The sequence below is a fragment of the Vipera ursinii genome, assembly GCF_947247035.1.
Source record: "Vipera ursinii genome assembly, chromosome: 1".
NCBI classification, from domain to species: Eukaryota; Metazoa; Chordata; class Lepidosauria; order Squamata; family Viperidae; genus Vipera; species Vipera ursinii.
In genome coordinates, this window is record NC_139512.1 from 8,102,814 (window position 1) to 8,120,487 (window position 17,674).

The 17,674-nt window shown below is 42.2% G+C and overlaps 1 protein-coding gene across 2 annotated transcripts in view; it reads left to right on the top strand.

Annotated features, from left to right (window-relative positions):
• Positions 1-3,450: 3,450 nt before the first annotated feature.
• APBA3 (amyloid beta precursor protein binding family A member 3) overlaps positions 3,451-17,674 on the top strand; it is a 29,071-nt gene continuing 14,847 nt past the window's right edge. The window contains exons 1-7 of one of the 2 annotated variants that reach the window (XM_083363417.1): positions 3,451-3,873; positions 7,571-7,919; positions 9,082-9,934; positions 12,308-12,347; positions 13,347-13,492; positions 14,182-14,268; positions 15,615-15,773. In XM_083363417.1, the coding sequence (XP_083219543.1) occupies positions 7,606-7,919; positions 9,082-9,934; positions 12,308-12,347; positions 13,347-13,492; positions 14,182-14,268; positions 15,615-15,773 (1,599 nt within the window). In that variant the 5' untranslated portion in view covers positions 3,451-3,873; positions 7,571-7,605. Of the gene's footprint in view, positions 3,874-7,565; positions 7,920-9,081; positions 9,935-12,307; positions 12,348-13,346; positions 13,493-14,181; positions 14,269-15,614; positions 15,774-17,674 lie in introns of both variants that reach the window. The other variant, XM_083363416.1, reaches the window with a different exon arrangement.

The following is a 17,674-nucleotide window of genomic DNA, read 5'->3' on the forward strand; positions in this document are numbered from 1 at the left end:
ATCGCAAGATCCGTCTTCTCCAGTCCGCCTGAACAAACATTTCGTAGGTTTTCTTCCAGGGAAAAATCCCCACAGAATCCGGCACTTACGAAATATTATTCATTATAGTTGACGTCCAAATGGAAGACACTCCCATCATCCCCAACCAGCTTCGTCAGCTGGGGGCAGTCGGTGAAGCCCAATCTTGATGGCATATTGTAGATTTGCTCAGAAAAGTGTCTATTAAAAATCTATTAGATTCTGATATGCCACAACCGGAGAATCTGCTACCGGTGCAGTTCATTTCCTTCCCTATCATAGATTATTCTGATTTTTCATGACAGTCTATTTGTACATTATTTTTAAAAAGTTCACTATATCTTATTTATTTATTATTTATTTATTAGTTGAGTTTAAAATAGAATCTCTGTGTTCCAAGAGATATCTGGTTTACAACTCAATCCTCTGCAAAGATGAAAATTTGTACAGCTCAAATAACTACATTGTTATTTTTCGTCATCCCACCTGACTCCAAGTGATTCAGCTATTTTTATTTCTGATTTTACTTTCAATTTAATTTTCAGTGTGGTTTTTGACCACTGAAAAACCACTCAATGATCATAAATAAACTTTACTAGTACTGCAGTACTTACAACTCAGTCCTAGGGAACTCGGGCAACTTCCAAATTTCCAGTCTCCAGTCAACAAAGAATAATTTGTGGGTTGATGTTTACACACCAGAACATTTTTTTTTACATTAGAACCCACTCATTTAAAATTCCTGATTTAAAAATTATGTTTGCTGACGGATGCTGTTGAATTATAGTCCACATGTCTTGTAATCAGTAGGACTTTAAATATATTAAGAGTGAGAATAAGGTTCAAGAAGGCAGCATTTTCAACTTTAAGCAAAAATGAAGAACATGGAGGCATAACCTCAAACTGACAAGAGGAAAGTTCAAAAGTAATGTTAAAAAGTATTCCTTCACAGAAAGAGTAGTGGAAGCTTGGAACCAACTTCCAAGGGTGGTTGTGGGTCAGTCATCAGTAACTGAATAATAGAGTTGGAAGGGACCTTGGAGGTCTTCTAGTCTGACTCCCTGTTCAAACAGGAAAACCTATATACCATTTCAGACCAATGGTTGTCAAATCTCTTCTTTAAAATCTCCAGTGTTGGAGAACCCCCAACTTCTGGAGGCAAGTTGTTCCACTAATTAATTATTCTGTCAGGAAATTTCTCCCTAGTTCTAGGTTGCTTCTCTCCTTGATTAGTTTCAATCCGTTGCTTCTTGTCCTGCCTTCAGGTGCTTTGGAGTATAAACATGCTTGTAGTGCTTTGGAGTTTAAACATTTGAGTTTTAACAGGCTTGGGTTAAACACATGTCCATCATCTGACAAAAATTAAAAATTAAATAAAATATAAAAACAATAAATTAGTTAAAAAGAAAACAAAAAAGAAATTCAAAGGGCAGACTTCATGGACTACTAGGTCTTTTTCAACTATCAGCTTTCTATGTTTCTACATCTGAAAATTGGTGGAAATTACAATCTAAGAATGATACAACTATAGAAGCATTTCTCAACCTTGGCCACATTAAGATGTGCGGACTTTAACTGCTAGAATTCCCCAGAGAACATGGCAAATTTCCACAGAGTATAACTATTCTTTTTGCTTTTGACACCATACCCTGTTCACCACTGTCAGATATAAACCTCCATTAAATTGCACAAGTGGATGGAAAATCATTCAACAAAGCACCTGAAAAATGATACGGCTAATTATCATGGATGCTCACTGCATTCTTTTTGCTTTTGATACCATACCCTGTTCACCACTGTCAGACATAAACCTCCATTAAATTGCACAAGTGGATGGAAAATAGTTTCAACAAAGCACCTGAAAAATGATATGGCTAATTATCATGGATGCTCACTGCAGGCTAAACAAATATCAGCACCCTTTACATATCCTCAAGGAGCAGTTGGAACAAGCTATGACTACAGAATACACAAAAATGCTGACAACCACTATCAAGATTTACATCTCTTAGACAAGCTGAAAGAAGGAAAACGGAAACTATTCAAGCTAAACTCCAGAAGCAAAAAAGTGCCTCAATCCTAAATGGTAGTCAAATATGTCCAGTTACAAATGGTGATCAGATGATCCCAGGATGCTGCAACCATCATAAACACATGCCAGTTGCCAAGTGTCTGAAGTTTGATCATGTGACCTTGGCAATTCCATGAAAGTCATACATGTGAATACTGATCACTGTCACTTTATTCAGTGCCATTGTGACTTCAAGCAGTTGCTAAACAAATGGTTGTAAGTTGCAGACTAATAATGAATAATAATGAATAATAATGAATCCATCTTCCTGTGGTCTGGCACAAGGGTTCTTCACTTCACAAGGACAAGGATCTAAAAGCTTGTTGTTTGTGTATGGCTTCCAGAACACTTTTCGATCTGGCAACTCTTTCTTAAATAAGATGATATTGTGAGTTTAAATGGTTTTTTAAAATCCTGTCTTATTTTGTTTTTTAAAATCGGTGTAGCCCAGCAGATTTTTTCCCCCTGGTTTGTATTCTAAGGCAAGGGTCTCAAACTTTTCAGGCTGTGAGGAAAAATAAATTCCCAGAATATCTTATCAAAAGTCAAAATTCTATGACAGAAAATTGGCTGTGTTTGAGTGAACTTGTTTCCTTCCTTCCGTTGCAGAACCTTAAGATTGCACAGAAGATAGTTGGAAAAGACCTGTTGTAATTATCTGAAAAATGGAAGTCTGGACTAAGAAGATGAGAGAAATTTTGGTTTGTACTATAGTACATTACATCCCTGAGAAAATAGCTTTACTTTACGTGGTGGCTCAGTGGGTTAGGACGCTGAGCTTGTCGATCAGAAGGTCGGCAGTTTGGCGGGTCGAATCCCTAGTGCCGCGTAACAGAGTGAGCGCCTGTTACTCGTCCCAGCTTCTGCCAACCTAGCAGTTCGAAAGCACGTAAAAATGCATGTGCGGGGGAAACTTTACCTTTACCTTTAAGCTACCCAGAGTTACCCTGAGGTAAGATAGACAGGAAATAAATTTAATAAATAAAATAATAAATACTGTAGAATTAGGATATCCCCTAACACAAACAAGTTGCCAGAGACCAGCAGATCACTCGGAATCTAATTTTACTTATTCTGGATCTGTGACAAAAAGCGGAACAGCATCATAGATTTTTAAAGGCAATTCAATCCACTACTTCAAAAGGCAACCTGATCGAGAGAGGCATGCTGTTCCAGGCTCCGCTTCATTTGACAAAGAAAACAGGTGAAACATGAGCAGGGCTTTGCATTACATCAGCAAACAGGATTGCAACGTCTGGTTTGTAGGAAAACAATTTCTTCAGGATGAAGAGGAAACAGACACAACTCCGCAACAACTAAATTCATTTGGGGGGGGGAATGCATTTTTTTTAAAAAAAATATACTTTTTGGTGACTTGGTGAAGAAATTGCAGACCTCTGAGTAACACAGAAATCTGGATCATCCCGTTACGAAAACTAGGCAAACTCTCCTTTTTTAAAAAAAAAATTGTAGGCAGATACAAATTTTACTTCGGAAAGCTAAACCTTACTGGCGCGACAAAACTACATCTCCCAGAATCCTCTCTGAGCACATGCTCAATCCTAGTGGGAACGAGTAAGCGGGCGGGCGGGCAGGCGAGAGAGAACCCCAGGAAGAAAAATATGTGCTTGAATATTTTTATATATGTTCAGCTTTAATCCGCGGTCTGCGGGCCTAATCCTGCCGGAGAGTCGGATGCCGACCAGCAAGGGACTCCGAAGAGCTTGCAACTTACAAAGGGTTCATCTTTCTCTTCAAACTTGAGAGCCAAAGTTTTCTAAAAAGTAAGTTTGTCCAAGCGCATGCTTTCGTTTTAAGTTTTGCACCCACCCACTCACCCACCCACTTACCCCAAAAAGAGAGGGGGAAAGGTTTTCTACAATGTGCAGATTCAGTTTTATTCTTTTTTTTAAAAAAAAACCTGTATTGTTGGAAACTTCTTAAGCCCCTGACTCTAGATCATCGGGAACTTTTTGAAGTGGAATGTTTTGAAAACGCTCCTGATTTCCTAAGATTGCTTATTTCTTTTCGAGATCTATAAACTTTCCCCTTTATGTGGGGGATTAAAGGGAGAGAGAGAGGAGAGATGAATATGTAAGTTTAAAAGAGAAGAGCATCAGGTAAATAATGATATCAGAGGGGGTAGTGAAAACAATCTGGATCAGACTGAACGTAAGTGGAAAATAAATTCAGAATATTTTGTGCAGAGGACTTGCGTATTGAGAGGCTTTAAACCTAGAGATTTTCTTTCAAGTAAACAGGTTAAGAATTTCTCTGCCCTATAAAGGCGCAGCAAAAGAAGGTTCACACTCTTCACGGTGTATTTTGGTAGCTGTTTTTCCTCTTCCCTCTTTAAATATAGGACGATCATTGCATTTCCTCAGCTAATCTTTAGCCGCAGCAATAAATCAGTTATATGGTACTTGCCTTCAGCAACTAAACCACACTGTATGTATCTCCTTCGTTTTAAAAAAAGCAGACATTGCACAATTTCTTCCCTCTTTTGAAGCAAATAAGTGTCAGCCAGATTATTGGTTGCTAGCTTTTTAAATCGATCCTGTCAGCAGACGCAGCATAAAACTGCAGTGTAACAGTCCTAACAGAGCAAGGTTTATCAAAGGACCCAAAAGGATGATGCTATTTTTAATGTCTTTCCATTTAAAATTCTCACTCCCCGGCATATGTGCTGCATTTGTGTGGATTTTAAACCTTGCTGCCTCTACCAACAAGGGTCATTGAGAAACGAGGAGAAACTGTCCTTCAAATTAAAGAGGACTGAAATCAAAACTTCTTTAATTAAAATAAAATAAAACCAGGCAGGCAACTTTTAAAGCAGAGACAACTGAGCATGCTCAAATAACCATGGAATGTCGATTGACAGTTTTAAAAAAAAATATTGAGTGGGTGGAATGAAAGAGAATTCAGCTGGCTGGGACTTTGAACAGAATTTCTTGGTGGTGTTGTGTTGTAGTGCAATTGCTGTGTAGCGTCAGTGCACCTTTGCCTAGGATGATGGCCTTGGAGATTGAGGCTATGTATGTCTGTTTGGCAAGTAGCCATCCTGTTTTCAATCCATCTTTGTGCCACCATATTTTCTACATCCTGGAAAATTCTCATGGCAGTAAAACTTAGCAGTTTTTTAAACAGGGCATATCTTACCTGTGTTTACCTAGAAAAAGCCTGATCGCATTTAGTGAATCTTGCCCTTAATCAAATGCATTTAAGGTAGGCTGGGGTTCATATGGTGTCTTATCTAGGGCTGAGTTTTCTGTATGTGTGTTTTAATATCATGGTCTTCCTCCCCTTACATTATACAAGTTTCATTTTTCATTTCCTTTTTTTGTTTGTTTGCATTTTGGGAATATCCAAACTTGTCAGGACTAGAAATTGTTTTCTGAGCTGGAAAAAAACCAGGTTTTTTAAAATTAAAGGATGAGCCTAAAAAGCCTATTTTTTTGTAATTAATCTCAAACCCCATGGTCTGCCACCTTTTGCAGATAAATTACAAAATTTATCTTACTGCAATGTTACAAGTTCTCCTGCTGTTTTTTTTAAAAATCAGATTACACTATTGTTAATAGTCTAGTAATGGACCAAGCACTTAATTGGCAGCTTTAAGCTACAGGTTAAGGAGGAGTTTGGTTGCTAACTTTGGCTTTAACCCAAATCTGTACGTAAATTGGAACTCGTACTTACGAATGGACAGCCTGTTACTAAAAATGACGGACCTTGTTATCCTTCCTCAAGCTGACAAAGTGTTGAACCCATCTGATGCTTTCAGGAACTGCTGAAAACCAAGCTATATATTAAAAACGCACAACTTAGAATAGAATAGAGCTGGAAGGGACCTTAGAGGTCTTCTAGTCCAGCCCCCTGCTCAAGCAGGAGAACCTATACCAGGCACGCTGGCTGAGGAATTCTGGGAGTTGAAGTCCACAAGTCATAAAAGGGCTATGTTTGAAGACCTCTGACCTATACCATCTCAAACAAGTGACTGTCTAGCCCAGGGGTCGGCAACCTCGGCTCTTTTATGACTCGTGGACTTCAACTCCCAGAATTCCTGAGCCAGCTATGCTGGCTCAGGAATTCTGGGAGTTGAAGTCCACGAGTCATAAAAGAGCCGAGGTTGCCGACCCCTGGTCTAGCCCATGGGCAGGCAACCTTGGCTCTTTTATGACTCGTGCGGCTGGCTCAGGAATTCTGGGAGTTGAAGTCCACGAGTCATAAAAGAGCCAGGTTGCCTGCCCCTGGGCTAGCCTGATTCACTGTGGCAAAAAGGTAAAATTGAGCATGACTCACTGAACATCAAGCAATTCTGATCATAAGGATCACCTGTAATAGGCAGCCTGTTCATACCTAGGGATTCTCCTTATCCTGGGGATGGCCTGTATTTGGGATTTGTGCATTGCTGTGGGTTTATCCTCATGTTTTCCCTAACTATGATGCAAACCTTTCAATATGAAAAACTCTTACCATGCTTTTTCTCCATATTGGTGAACTAAGCTATTTTTGGATATGGGTTTAGTGTTCTAAAAAGTGCTAGATCATGTTCAGAAATAGCCTGCCTCACGGTCCGTGCCTGTGGTCTCTTACCTGAGCGGTTTAAGCCCTTCTTTTGAAGTACAGGTAATCCTTGACTTACAACAGTTCATTTAGTGACCCATCTAAAGTTACAATAGCGCTGGAAAAAGTGATTTATGACTGTTTTTCACACAGCTGTTGCAGCATTCCCATGGTCATATAATCAAAATTCAGACACTTGGCAACTGACTCATGTTTATGACAGTTGCAGTGTCCCGGGGTCATGTGATCACCTTTTGCAATCTTCCGACGAGCAAAGTCAATGGGGAAGCCGGATTCACTTAACAACCATATTACTAACTTAACAGCTGCAGTAATTCACTTAACAACTGTGGCAAGAAAGGTTGTAAAAGGGGGGGGACTCACTTAACAACTGTTTTGCTTAGCAACAGAAATTTTGGGCTGAATTGTCATAAGTTGAGACCTACCTGAGACCTGCCCACCATGCATTTGGAAGAATGACTGGTTTCTTCCCTTCTCCTCCCCCACCCCCACAAGAGCCTTGGTGGAGCGCTGGGCTAATGCCTCCTTAAGTAACACCAGCTGCCTGCAATTAGTGCAGGTTCGCATCCCACCAGGCTCAAGGTTGACTCAGCCTTCCATCCTTCCGAGGTAGGTAAAATGAGGACCCAGATTGTTGGGGGCAATAAGCTGACTTTGTAATAATGCCGCTTGGGGGTGTGTGTGTGAAAGCCCTAACAAGCAGGCATATACATAGAATGAAGGCTACTGGTAAGCTTGTAAGCCGCCCTGAGTCTTCGGAGAAGGGCGGGATATAAATGGAATTAAAATAAAATAAAAATAAAAGAAGTTGAAGCCTTGTGAGAAAGCGAATGAAGTGAAACTCCTGTTTCTACCTGAGTTCAAGATTACACGCTCCCATTTTGTTTCCAAGTGTAGGGTCATTGTTGTGGCGACCTGCAGGAGCTATCACAATGGACAGTAGCATGGAGGCTAAGAAGGATACAGCTGAGGGGTTTGGGATCCCCTCAGAATCTGTAGTGCCTCCCCTCATGGATTTGGAAGATGAGATTGAGGCTCCTGTTGATTCTGGAGAAGATGCTTCCATTATCCAACAACTGCCCACCTCTCCTGGTGACAACCAGGCCTTCCAGAAGCTTCCAGAGCTGGATTCAGGGTCCAGTTACCTCAGAGCAGAAGAGATCAGGATTGGCCTGGATGGGGATGGAGAGTCCAAAAGATCTTTAGAACCCCAAGATATCACTTCTTTGGATCCTGAGGCGCCCAGGTAAAGAGTCTCTCTTCTGTTTCACATTTTATTTATTATTTATCTATGTATTCTTGATATGCTGTAGAAATGGGGTGGATCAGTGGTCTCCAACCTTTCCAGCTCAGTGGACTGGCAGTGGCAGGGGGAGAGGAAAATGGTTTCTTTGGCGTGCGCTGCTTTCACAAATGCAGCATCACACGTGCACTTGTGCACTTGCCCACCACTTCTGCGACCCGGGCTGCAGTCTGACACTGGGCTGTGGACCAGAGTTTGGGGACCTCTGGGATGGATGGACAGATGGATGGATGGATGGAGGATGCCCCCTCCCCCACGCGCACGCACACACACGTCTAGTACATGGAGGTTGACAATTGGACAACATAAATGGATTCTCCATGCGTCTTGTATATTTCTTGCTTCAAAAATGGGAGAAACTGTCCCTCTTCATTTCTAGCAGTGAGAAGGAGCTCCTCATGTTAATCTTCAAATCGCTTACTGTGGTTCAGAGTTTTGTGCAAACAACCACTGCAGCTGGTCCAGCAAAGCATAGTTAAAGCAACTTATGCTAGTGTAGAATAGAGCTGGAAGGGACCTTGGAGGTCTTCTAGTCCAGCCCCCTGCTCAAAACAGGAGACCCTATGCCATTTCAAACAAGTGGCTGTCCAGTCTCTTCTTAAAAACCTCCAGTGATTAAGACCCACAATTTATATATATATATATATATATATATATATATATATATATATATATATATATATATTTGTTTTCGTAGATTCTCGCGGGTGTCTGTATGTGTAGATCTAGAGTCTCGGGTTTCTTCCCGCGTTCCTTTCATCTTCAGAAAGTTGTGGCGACGTTTCGACGAAATCCCATCCGTCATCATCAGGCCGGTGTGTTCCTCCTGCTGTCATATGTTAACTATATATGTTTTCTGAGGTTTTCGCGGGTGTTTGTATGTGGATCTTTGGTCATTCGGAATCCCATCCATCATCCTCAGGCTGGTGGCTTCAGCTTCCTTCTTCTGGGAGAAACATATATATATATATATATATATATATATATATATATATATATATATATATATATATAGAGAGAGAGAGACGGTCATAGTTTTGCATTGACTTCCCTTCTTGGGGCAGACAGCTTCTCTTGTGACTTGGCGTTTGGGTTTCCTCAACAGGAATGGTGTGGACGAGGGTGCCAAAGCTTCAGCTCAGGAAGAGAACGTATGCTGGACACCCAAACAAGACCAGGTCTCCTTAGAGGTAGAAGGTAACCTCAAGGTTGCTGTTGACCAGGGTGAAATTCCAAAGGAGCTAGAGGAGAAGGAGGTGGAAGAGGAGATTCCAGAGGCTGACCAGGCCGAGTTCTTAAAGCTTTTTGCCCAACTGCAGAGACTTAACCCTGGCTTCCATGACAAGTTGCCCACTTCTGAAGATGACCTCTTGGCTGCCTCTGACGGCGAGGAAAGCCACGGGTTAGGAGATGGAGACAGGCGACCCCTTCTTGAGCATGCTGAGGACCTCCAGGGACCTCCGGACAAAGCTGTCCCTTCTCTACTCCATGTGGCCACAGGGCAAGGCCTTCGGGCAGCTGCTCAGCATCTCCTGAGAACTGTCCAAGGACAGAGAAGTGGAGAATTGCTTTCCTCAGAAGCCAACCAGGAGGACTTCCTCAGTCTCCTCCATTATGAAGGGGGCACATCCATGGAAGAGGATGACCGGATCCCTCTGGCCCATTCAGATGTGATGATCGGGATTGGCTGTCAGAAAATAGAGGTTGAGGGAAGGGCTGTGGCCCCAGAGACGGTCCCTCCAGAACCTGCCTGTGATGATCTGAAAGAGAGAAGAAGGAAAGTACGTAGGTCCAGCCCGAGGCTGCCAAAAGAATCCACTGGCTTGGAAGCAGCTGCATCTTCTGACTCCAACTTGGAGGCCAGCAGCTGGGAAGTCTCCCCAGATCCAAGTTGCCTAGCAGTGGGGGAGCCTGCACTGAACCGCATGGGGGATTCCTCTCCCACCTCCGATCCAGTGGTGAGTATCTTGCATGGCAATGTTCACACATTACTTTCAAAGTCATCAAGGCGCCTTGATGGCTTTATTGACTTAGCACTTTGTGGGTTGTTGCAAACTGTGATTTGTGGCTTAGCACCATGGGCAAACGCTGCTGTTGCTTGTTTAACCAAGCTTGGTTTGCCTTTATGAGGTCATGGAATCGTAAACCAGAATGTGGTTTCCTTGGTTTTTGTCTTAGCTTGTTCTTTGTTGTGTGACTCCTGCCAATGGAACAACTATATAGTAATAGGAATTAAATCAGATCTGGGGATTTTACAGTCCGTGGGCCACATCCAGCCTGCAGGCTGTCCCTGTCCAACCCACGGCAGAGGATGCCAGGCAGTGGTGGAGGTGAGGGCATCAGGGTCACGAGAGTGGGGGTAGTGGTGGCAGCCTTCCACAACAGTCCCAGTTTCTCATGCGTCCTCTTGGGAAAATTAATTGTCCACCCCTGAATTAAATCATAGTTGACCCATTTACAGGGCAATGGCCCTTAGTTACATTAAATGTTCAATGTTAAAACAATTACGGAGGAAAGACAACAAAATGAGAATCGCATTTAGGTATTCCTCGACTTACAACTGAAATGGAGACTGCCCATCATGGATGTATATGGTGGCGGTCATAAATTGGATGACCTCTGTGACCGACCTGATTTTGTGACCAAGGGTTCAGTAAGGGCCTGTTTTTCTGAAAAACAAAAATGATAGTCTGGGGCAAAACCATTATAAAATGCCATCATGTGACTATGGCACACTATAAACAACCATAAAAGTGGACCGGTTGTAGAGTGCCTGAGCTTCAGTCATGTGACCATGGGGTGAGCATCAGAACTGGGTCGTAAGCACCCCTGGGGAGGTCTGTCGTAACTTCAAATGGTTGCTAAGCAACTGATCACAAAACAAGGACTATCTGTATATACCCTGCTTTGGATGTAGAAATTATGGGACTGATGTATCCAGCTGGAATTCAAATACAGAGGTATCTTTGCCTTCCCACTATCTTTTTATCTGTGCAGTTAGCGGTTCTTAGGTTAAGGAACATGTAATCAAAATCCAAAATAACTGAAAGGTGCCACTTTAATAATTTTATGCACTCAGTACATAAGCATCCTGCCACAAACCAACTAATCTTGGAGACTGTCTCCAGAAGTTGTTTAGTATGAGCTGCCTTCTGGTTAGAGTTAGACTGATCACCTTATGGTAAAAAAAAACCCAGTGATATCAGGTGTACATTGTGACATCGTGACACAAACATAAATTATATAGTTTGTATCAGTTGTGCAAAGTCATTATGATGTGCTTGCTGTAGAATGATTAATACTGTACATAGCTACCCTTGGCTAATCCCAGAAGCTAAGCAGGGTTGGGCCTGATTAGAGCCTTGGTGGAGCAGTGGGCTAATGCCTCCTTAAGTAACACCAGCTGCCTGCAATCAGTGCAGGTTTGCATCCCACCAGGCTCAAGGTTGACTCAGCCTTCCATCCTTCCCAGGTAGGTAAAATGAGGACCCAGATTGTTGGGGGCAATTAAGCTGACTTTGTAATAATGCCGCTTGGGTATGTGTGTGAAAGCCCTAATAAGCAGGCATATACATAGAATGAAGGCTACTGCTAAGCTTGTAAGCCGCCCTGAGTCTTCGGAGAAGGGCGGGATATAAATGGAATTAAATTTTTTTTAAAAAAATTAATGCTTTGATGGAAGTCCTCTAAACCAGGGGTGTCAAACTGACAATGTCAGGTGAAGTGTTGCAACATATCACAACTTTTTTTCCATTGCCAGCAATGGGGTGGGTGCGGTTTCGCCATGATGGATCCGGCCCGCGGGCCGGCAGTTTGACACCCTTACAGCATCCATGCTGTTTTCTTGATATTTCCCCCTGCCCTTTTCTGATTTTTTTTTAAAACTTCCCAGTCTAGACAACAGCACTTGGAAATTCCAAGTGCTGTTGTCTAGACTGGGAAGTTTAAAAAAAAAATCAGAAAAGGGCAGGGGGAAATATCAAGAAAACAGCATGGATGCTGACACCGGGAATCAAGGTTTATCTAGCTTTGTAGTAAAATGTGCTCAGATCAAATTCCTCAAACAAAATATTATGCATTCAGAGTTTGAAGGGGATTCATTGCATGCAGCTGGACTGTTTTCTGTAATTCTCGATTTTTAGTCTCTGAGGTTAGTTATTCAAGTAACTTTATTTTGATTTTGTATCCTGTTGTTATTATGTAAAGTTGTAAGCTGCCTAGAGTCTCGTCTCGTTGGTTTCAGGTGGTCAGATAAATGCCGTAAGTAAATAATTAAGATCGCCTCCTCAGCTTTACAAAGCCAGTTCTTTTTCCCCTTTCCTCTTTAACAGAATAAAGCCAATATGTCATCTTTCCCACCTTATAAAGACGGTAAGTGAAGAATTTTGATGAATTTATTATATCATGTGAAATTTGGGCCAGTCCCTCCCTCTCAGTCCAAAGAGCCAATCAGGTGTACTGGGGAAGGAGGCAGACGAAGAGTGGGAGACCCAGGTTCTAGTTCTTCTTCAACCTCATTGGTTCACTTTGGGCTAGTCCCACCTTCTCAGCCCAAGAGCCAATCAGATGTAGAAGTGAAGGTGCTGGACTAGCAATATGGAGACCCAAATTCTAGTTTCTCCTCAGCCACAGAAACTCATTGGTTGACTTGGTGCTAGTAGTCCTTCCCTCTCAGTCCAAGAGCCAATGAGGTGTGGAAGGGAGAAAGTGCTGGACTAACAGCAGAGAGATCCAGGTTCTCTTAGATACAGAAGCTCATTGGCTGAATTTGGTCCTGTCCCTCCCGCTCAGCCCAAGAACCAACAGGTGTAGTGGGAAAGGAGGCGGACTAAGACCCATGTTCTAGTAGTTCCTCTTCATCTACAGAAGCCATTGGTTGATTTTGGGCTAGGCCCTCCCCCCTCAGCCCAAGAGCCAATGAGCTGTGGAAGGGAAAGTGCTGGACTAGACACAGAAGCTCATTGGCTGAATTTGGGCTACTCCCTCTCTCTCAGTCCAAACAGGTGTAAAAGGAAAGGCGCTAAAGTTAACTAACCACAAGAAGACCCAGGTTCTAGTCCAGGGGTCTTCAAACTTGGCCCTTTGATGACTTGTGGACTTCAACTCCCAGAATTCCTCAGCCAGCATGCCTGGCTGAGGAATTCTGGGAGTTGAAGTCCACAAGTCATCAAAGGGCCAAGTTTGAAGACCCCTGTTCTAGTCCCTTCTCAGCCACGGAGGTTCCCTATGGAACTTTGGGGCAATTCTCTCATAGTGTAATCTACCTCACAGGGATGTTGTTAAAAGAGTGCTACCTATGATACCTTGTGGGGGTAATGGTGATGGCAATAATAATAATGTTATTAAACCAGCCTTTTCTGTATATCTCAGTCCCAGGCCCCTGCGAGCCCGAAGATCTGTTGGATGGGGTGATCTTTGGAGCCAAATATCTGGGTTCCACACAGCTTATTTCCGAGAGGAGCCCATCCACAAGTGTCCGCATGGCACAGGCCCAGGAAGCTGTGGACAGGATTAAGGTGGGAAAGGGAGCAGCAGGTGTGTGACACCTAGAGATAACTTTGATAGCTAGATCTACAAGTAGTTCTCGACTTACAACCACAACTGAGCCCAAAATTTCTGTGGCCAAGTGAGACAGTTGTTAAGTAAGTTCCGCCCCATTCTACGACCTTTCTTTACCACAGTTGTTATGGAATCACGCACTTGTGAGTAACACGCTGGTTCAGTCAGTCTGCCTTCCCCACTGACTTTGCTTGTCAGAAGGTTCCAAAAGGTGATCCCACGAGCCGTGGGACGCTGCGACCGTCATAAACATGAGTCAGTTGCCAGCCGCCTGAATTTTGATCACGTAACCATGGGGATGCTGCAATGGTTGTAAGTGTGAAAACGGTCACTAAGCAAACTGTTGTAAGTTGAGTACTTGTACTCAGTTACATTGAAGAAAAGGGGGCTCTGTTCCAGTTGCAGCAAAATCCAGCCTCCATGATCAAGAGCAGCTTACCTTTTCAGTGCTGTCGCTGGAGCCTTAACAGTGGCGAGTACAGTGGTTGAGCTACACCACCCTAATATGGCCTTTGTGCCTTTGGCCAGCCACGTTGGGCTAAATTAAGCCAGATCTATTGGGGCCTTTAGGAGGCTCCATGCCACAATCACCTATTTTCTCTCCAATCCTGACCTCTTTCCTTCACATGTTTTCCTTGCAATGCAGGCTCCTGAAGGAGAATCCCAGCCAATGACCGAAGTAGATCTCTTTGTCTCCACTCAACGGATCAAGGTCCTCAGTGCCGACACACAGGTGCATGGACAGCTGCCCACTCAAGTCTGCTATCTCCATTTGAGATCATTGAGTGCCAAAATGGCTGCTTTGAGGTTGCGGGAGGATGGACACTCACAAAACCTCCCCTGGCCAGAAGACCCACAGATGTAACTGTTCCTTTGCTTCCTCCCTATAACCAAATGGTGTTCCATTTAGCTACATCACTTTTTTTAGATTGCGGGAGCCTGGTTGAAATGTTGAAGCTGCGTTGTGGTGTGTTCTCAAAATGGCTGCTGAGGGTGTTGCCCTCTCACAAAATGACTGAGGATAGGTTGACAGGAAGGAATTGCACTTTTCTTATGGACATTATATATATATAATTATATATATATAATATTATATATATATAATATTATATATATATATATATATAAATTGCAGTCATTACAGTACAGGTAGTTTTCCACTTAATGATCACAGCTGAGCCCAGAATTTTGATTATAAGTGGTTGAGGTTGGCCAAGCTTCATTTTACAACTGTTTTTATTATAGTCATTAAGCAAATCACCATGGTTGTTAACAAATCACATAGCTGTTAAGTGACATGCAGTGTAGTAGTAAATCCATTTCCAAGTTATTGAGTGGGCATTTTTTGTTGGAAAAAATGGCCACAAAGCCCAAATCATGATCACATGACTTAGGACACTGCAGTCAGTCATAAATGTGAGCTGGTTGCCAAAAGCCCAAACTGCAGTGCTGTAGTTGTAACCTTGAGGATGGGTTGTAAGTAACTTTTTTCAAATCCATGGTAACTTTGGCTGGCCATTTAACAATTAGTTGTAAGTCGAGCAATACTTGTTCTAAAATCAAATTAAGCACAAACAGTGTCTTTAGATGTATTGGCACTACAAGTCTACTTTTGTGTGATCTGTGATATATATTTGAGAAAACACAAACACACACACAGATTTTAACTCTATATATTATTTTACATAGCTATGATTTTTGTATGTGTTTTAAAAAATGACACATCACTTGAGATTTTTGTGCAAATATGTTCTCTAAACCAAGCTGTAGAACAGGGGTCTTCAAACTTGGCCCTTTTATGACTTGTGGACTTCAACTCCCAGAATTCTAGGAATTGAAGTCCACAAGTCATAAAAGGGCCAAGTTTGAAGACCCTTGCTGTAGAACAGCATACTGGGGACTCCTGTATCAGGCAGAGGCCAGGCTGGCAGAGGATGATGTGAGCTATAGTTCAGCACATCCAGAGGACACAGACAGTCCCAGACAATTGGAGAATATTCTGTGTAATGGCAATCTGTCACATCAATACTTCTGGTATATTTCTTTCTTTCTACTTCTCTGGCCTTCTTCCCACCTTAGGAAACCATGATGGATCACCCTCTCCAGACCATCTCCTACATTGCTGACATTGGGAACATCGTGGTGCTCATGGCCCGCCGGAAGATCCCTCGCCGGGCAGATGCTTCCACCGAAAAACAGCTGTACAAAATGATCTGCCACGTCTTCCACTCATCTGACGTGAGTGTGTAAGGAGATGTTGGTGGACAGCGCTGACAGTCACACAGCTAGAGTTCAGATGTGCACCACTTCCTCAATTAGATTAGATCCCGTCTTACTGGAGTAACTGCATGCTTGAAAAGAAGCTTATCCTGTAATTGTAGGAATAGAATAGAATGGAATGGAATGGAATGGAATAGAATAGAATAGAATAGAATAGAATAGAATAGAATAGAATAGAATAGAATAGAATAGAATAGAATAGAATAGAATAGAATAGAATAGAATAGAATAATTGGAAGGGACCTTGGTAGTAATAATAATAACAACAACAACATTGGTGAAATCAACATCAGACAAGGAATCTTCCAAGGGGACTCACTTTCACCATTACTATTCAACGCATTAATTCCATTGGCAATAATATTACAAAACACAAAACTGGGATACCACATCTCAAGCCAGCGTGGCAAGATAAACCATCTATTATACATGGATGACTTAAAACTATGCGAAAAGCCACACTGAACTTGAATCAATACTCAACGCAGTTCAACTGTTTAGCAGCGACATCAGAATGGACTTTGGACTTTAAAAATGTGCTATATTATCCATGAAATGAGGAAAAATGGGAAAAAGAGAAGGAATAGAACTGGGAAACGGAAGTATTATGAAAGCACTAGCAAAGGATGATGGTTACAAATACCTAGGCATATTGGAAGCAGATAATATCTTGAATGGAAAAGTCAAAGAGCCAACACAAAGGGAATACATCATGAGAGTCCGCAAAATGCTAAAATCAAAACTGAATGCTGGAAATATTAAAGCCATTAATACATGGGCAGTCCCAGTGATTCGCTACCCAGCTGGAATTATCAACTGGACTTTGGCTGAAGTGGAACACTTAGACCGAAAAATGCGTAAATCTTTCAACATGCACCACACTCTACATCCACGAAGTGACATCGACAGGTTGTACCTGCCAAGAAGAATAGGGGGCAGAGGGCTACTGCAAATCCACCAAACTGCAGAAGAAGAAAAACGAAGTTTGAATGACTATGTGAATCAAAGTACAGAAAAATTGCTGCAGGCTGTGAAAACAGAGAGCATTATAAAAATAACAGAAACAAAGGCACAATATAAGGAAAAACGGCTGGATGACATATTAAATAGATGGAAAACCAAAGGTTTGCATAGACAGCATTTGAAAAACATTGAAGGAAAATGTGATAACAACTTGACATGGGCATGGCTTAAGATGGGAACCATCAAGAAAGAAACGGAAGGCTTAATACTGGCTGCTCAAGAACAAGCACTACAAACTAATGCCATGAAAGCGAAGATACAAAAATCTACTGACAATCCAAATTGCCGACTTTGCAACAACAAAGTTGAAACTGTCTCACATTTAATATGTGAGTGCAGCAAAATTGCGCAAACTGATTACAAAGCTAGACATGACCGAGTTGCTAAACTAATCCACTGGGCATTGTGTAAAAAATACGACTTGCCTGTGTCCGAAAAGTCATGGGAACATAGGGTGGAAAAAGTTGTCGAGAATGAGCGGGTGAAGATCTTGTGGGACTTCCGAATACAGACAGATCGCCATTTGGAACACAACATGCCAGATATCGCAGTCGTAGAGAACCGAAGCGTACAGTTGATTGATATCGCTGTACCAGGAGATGCCAGAGTCGAAGAAAAAGAACTGGAAAAAATTACGAAATACCGCGACCTGGCCATCAAAACTGCATGATTATGGATGAAACGTGTAACAGTGATACCCACTGTCATCGGGGCACTGGGAACTATGTCCAAAAACTTTGCAAAATACATCAAGAAATTGCAGCTTCCTGCAATAACTCCAGCAAAGCTACAAAAAACTGCACTACTTGGGACATCTTACATTTTAAGGAGATACC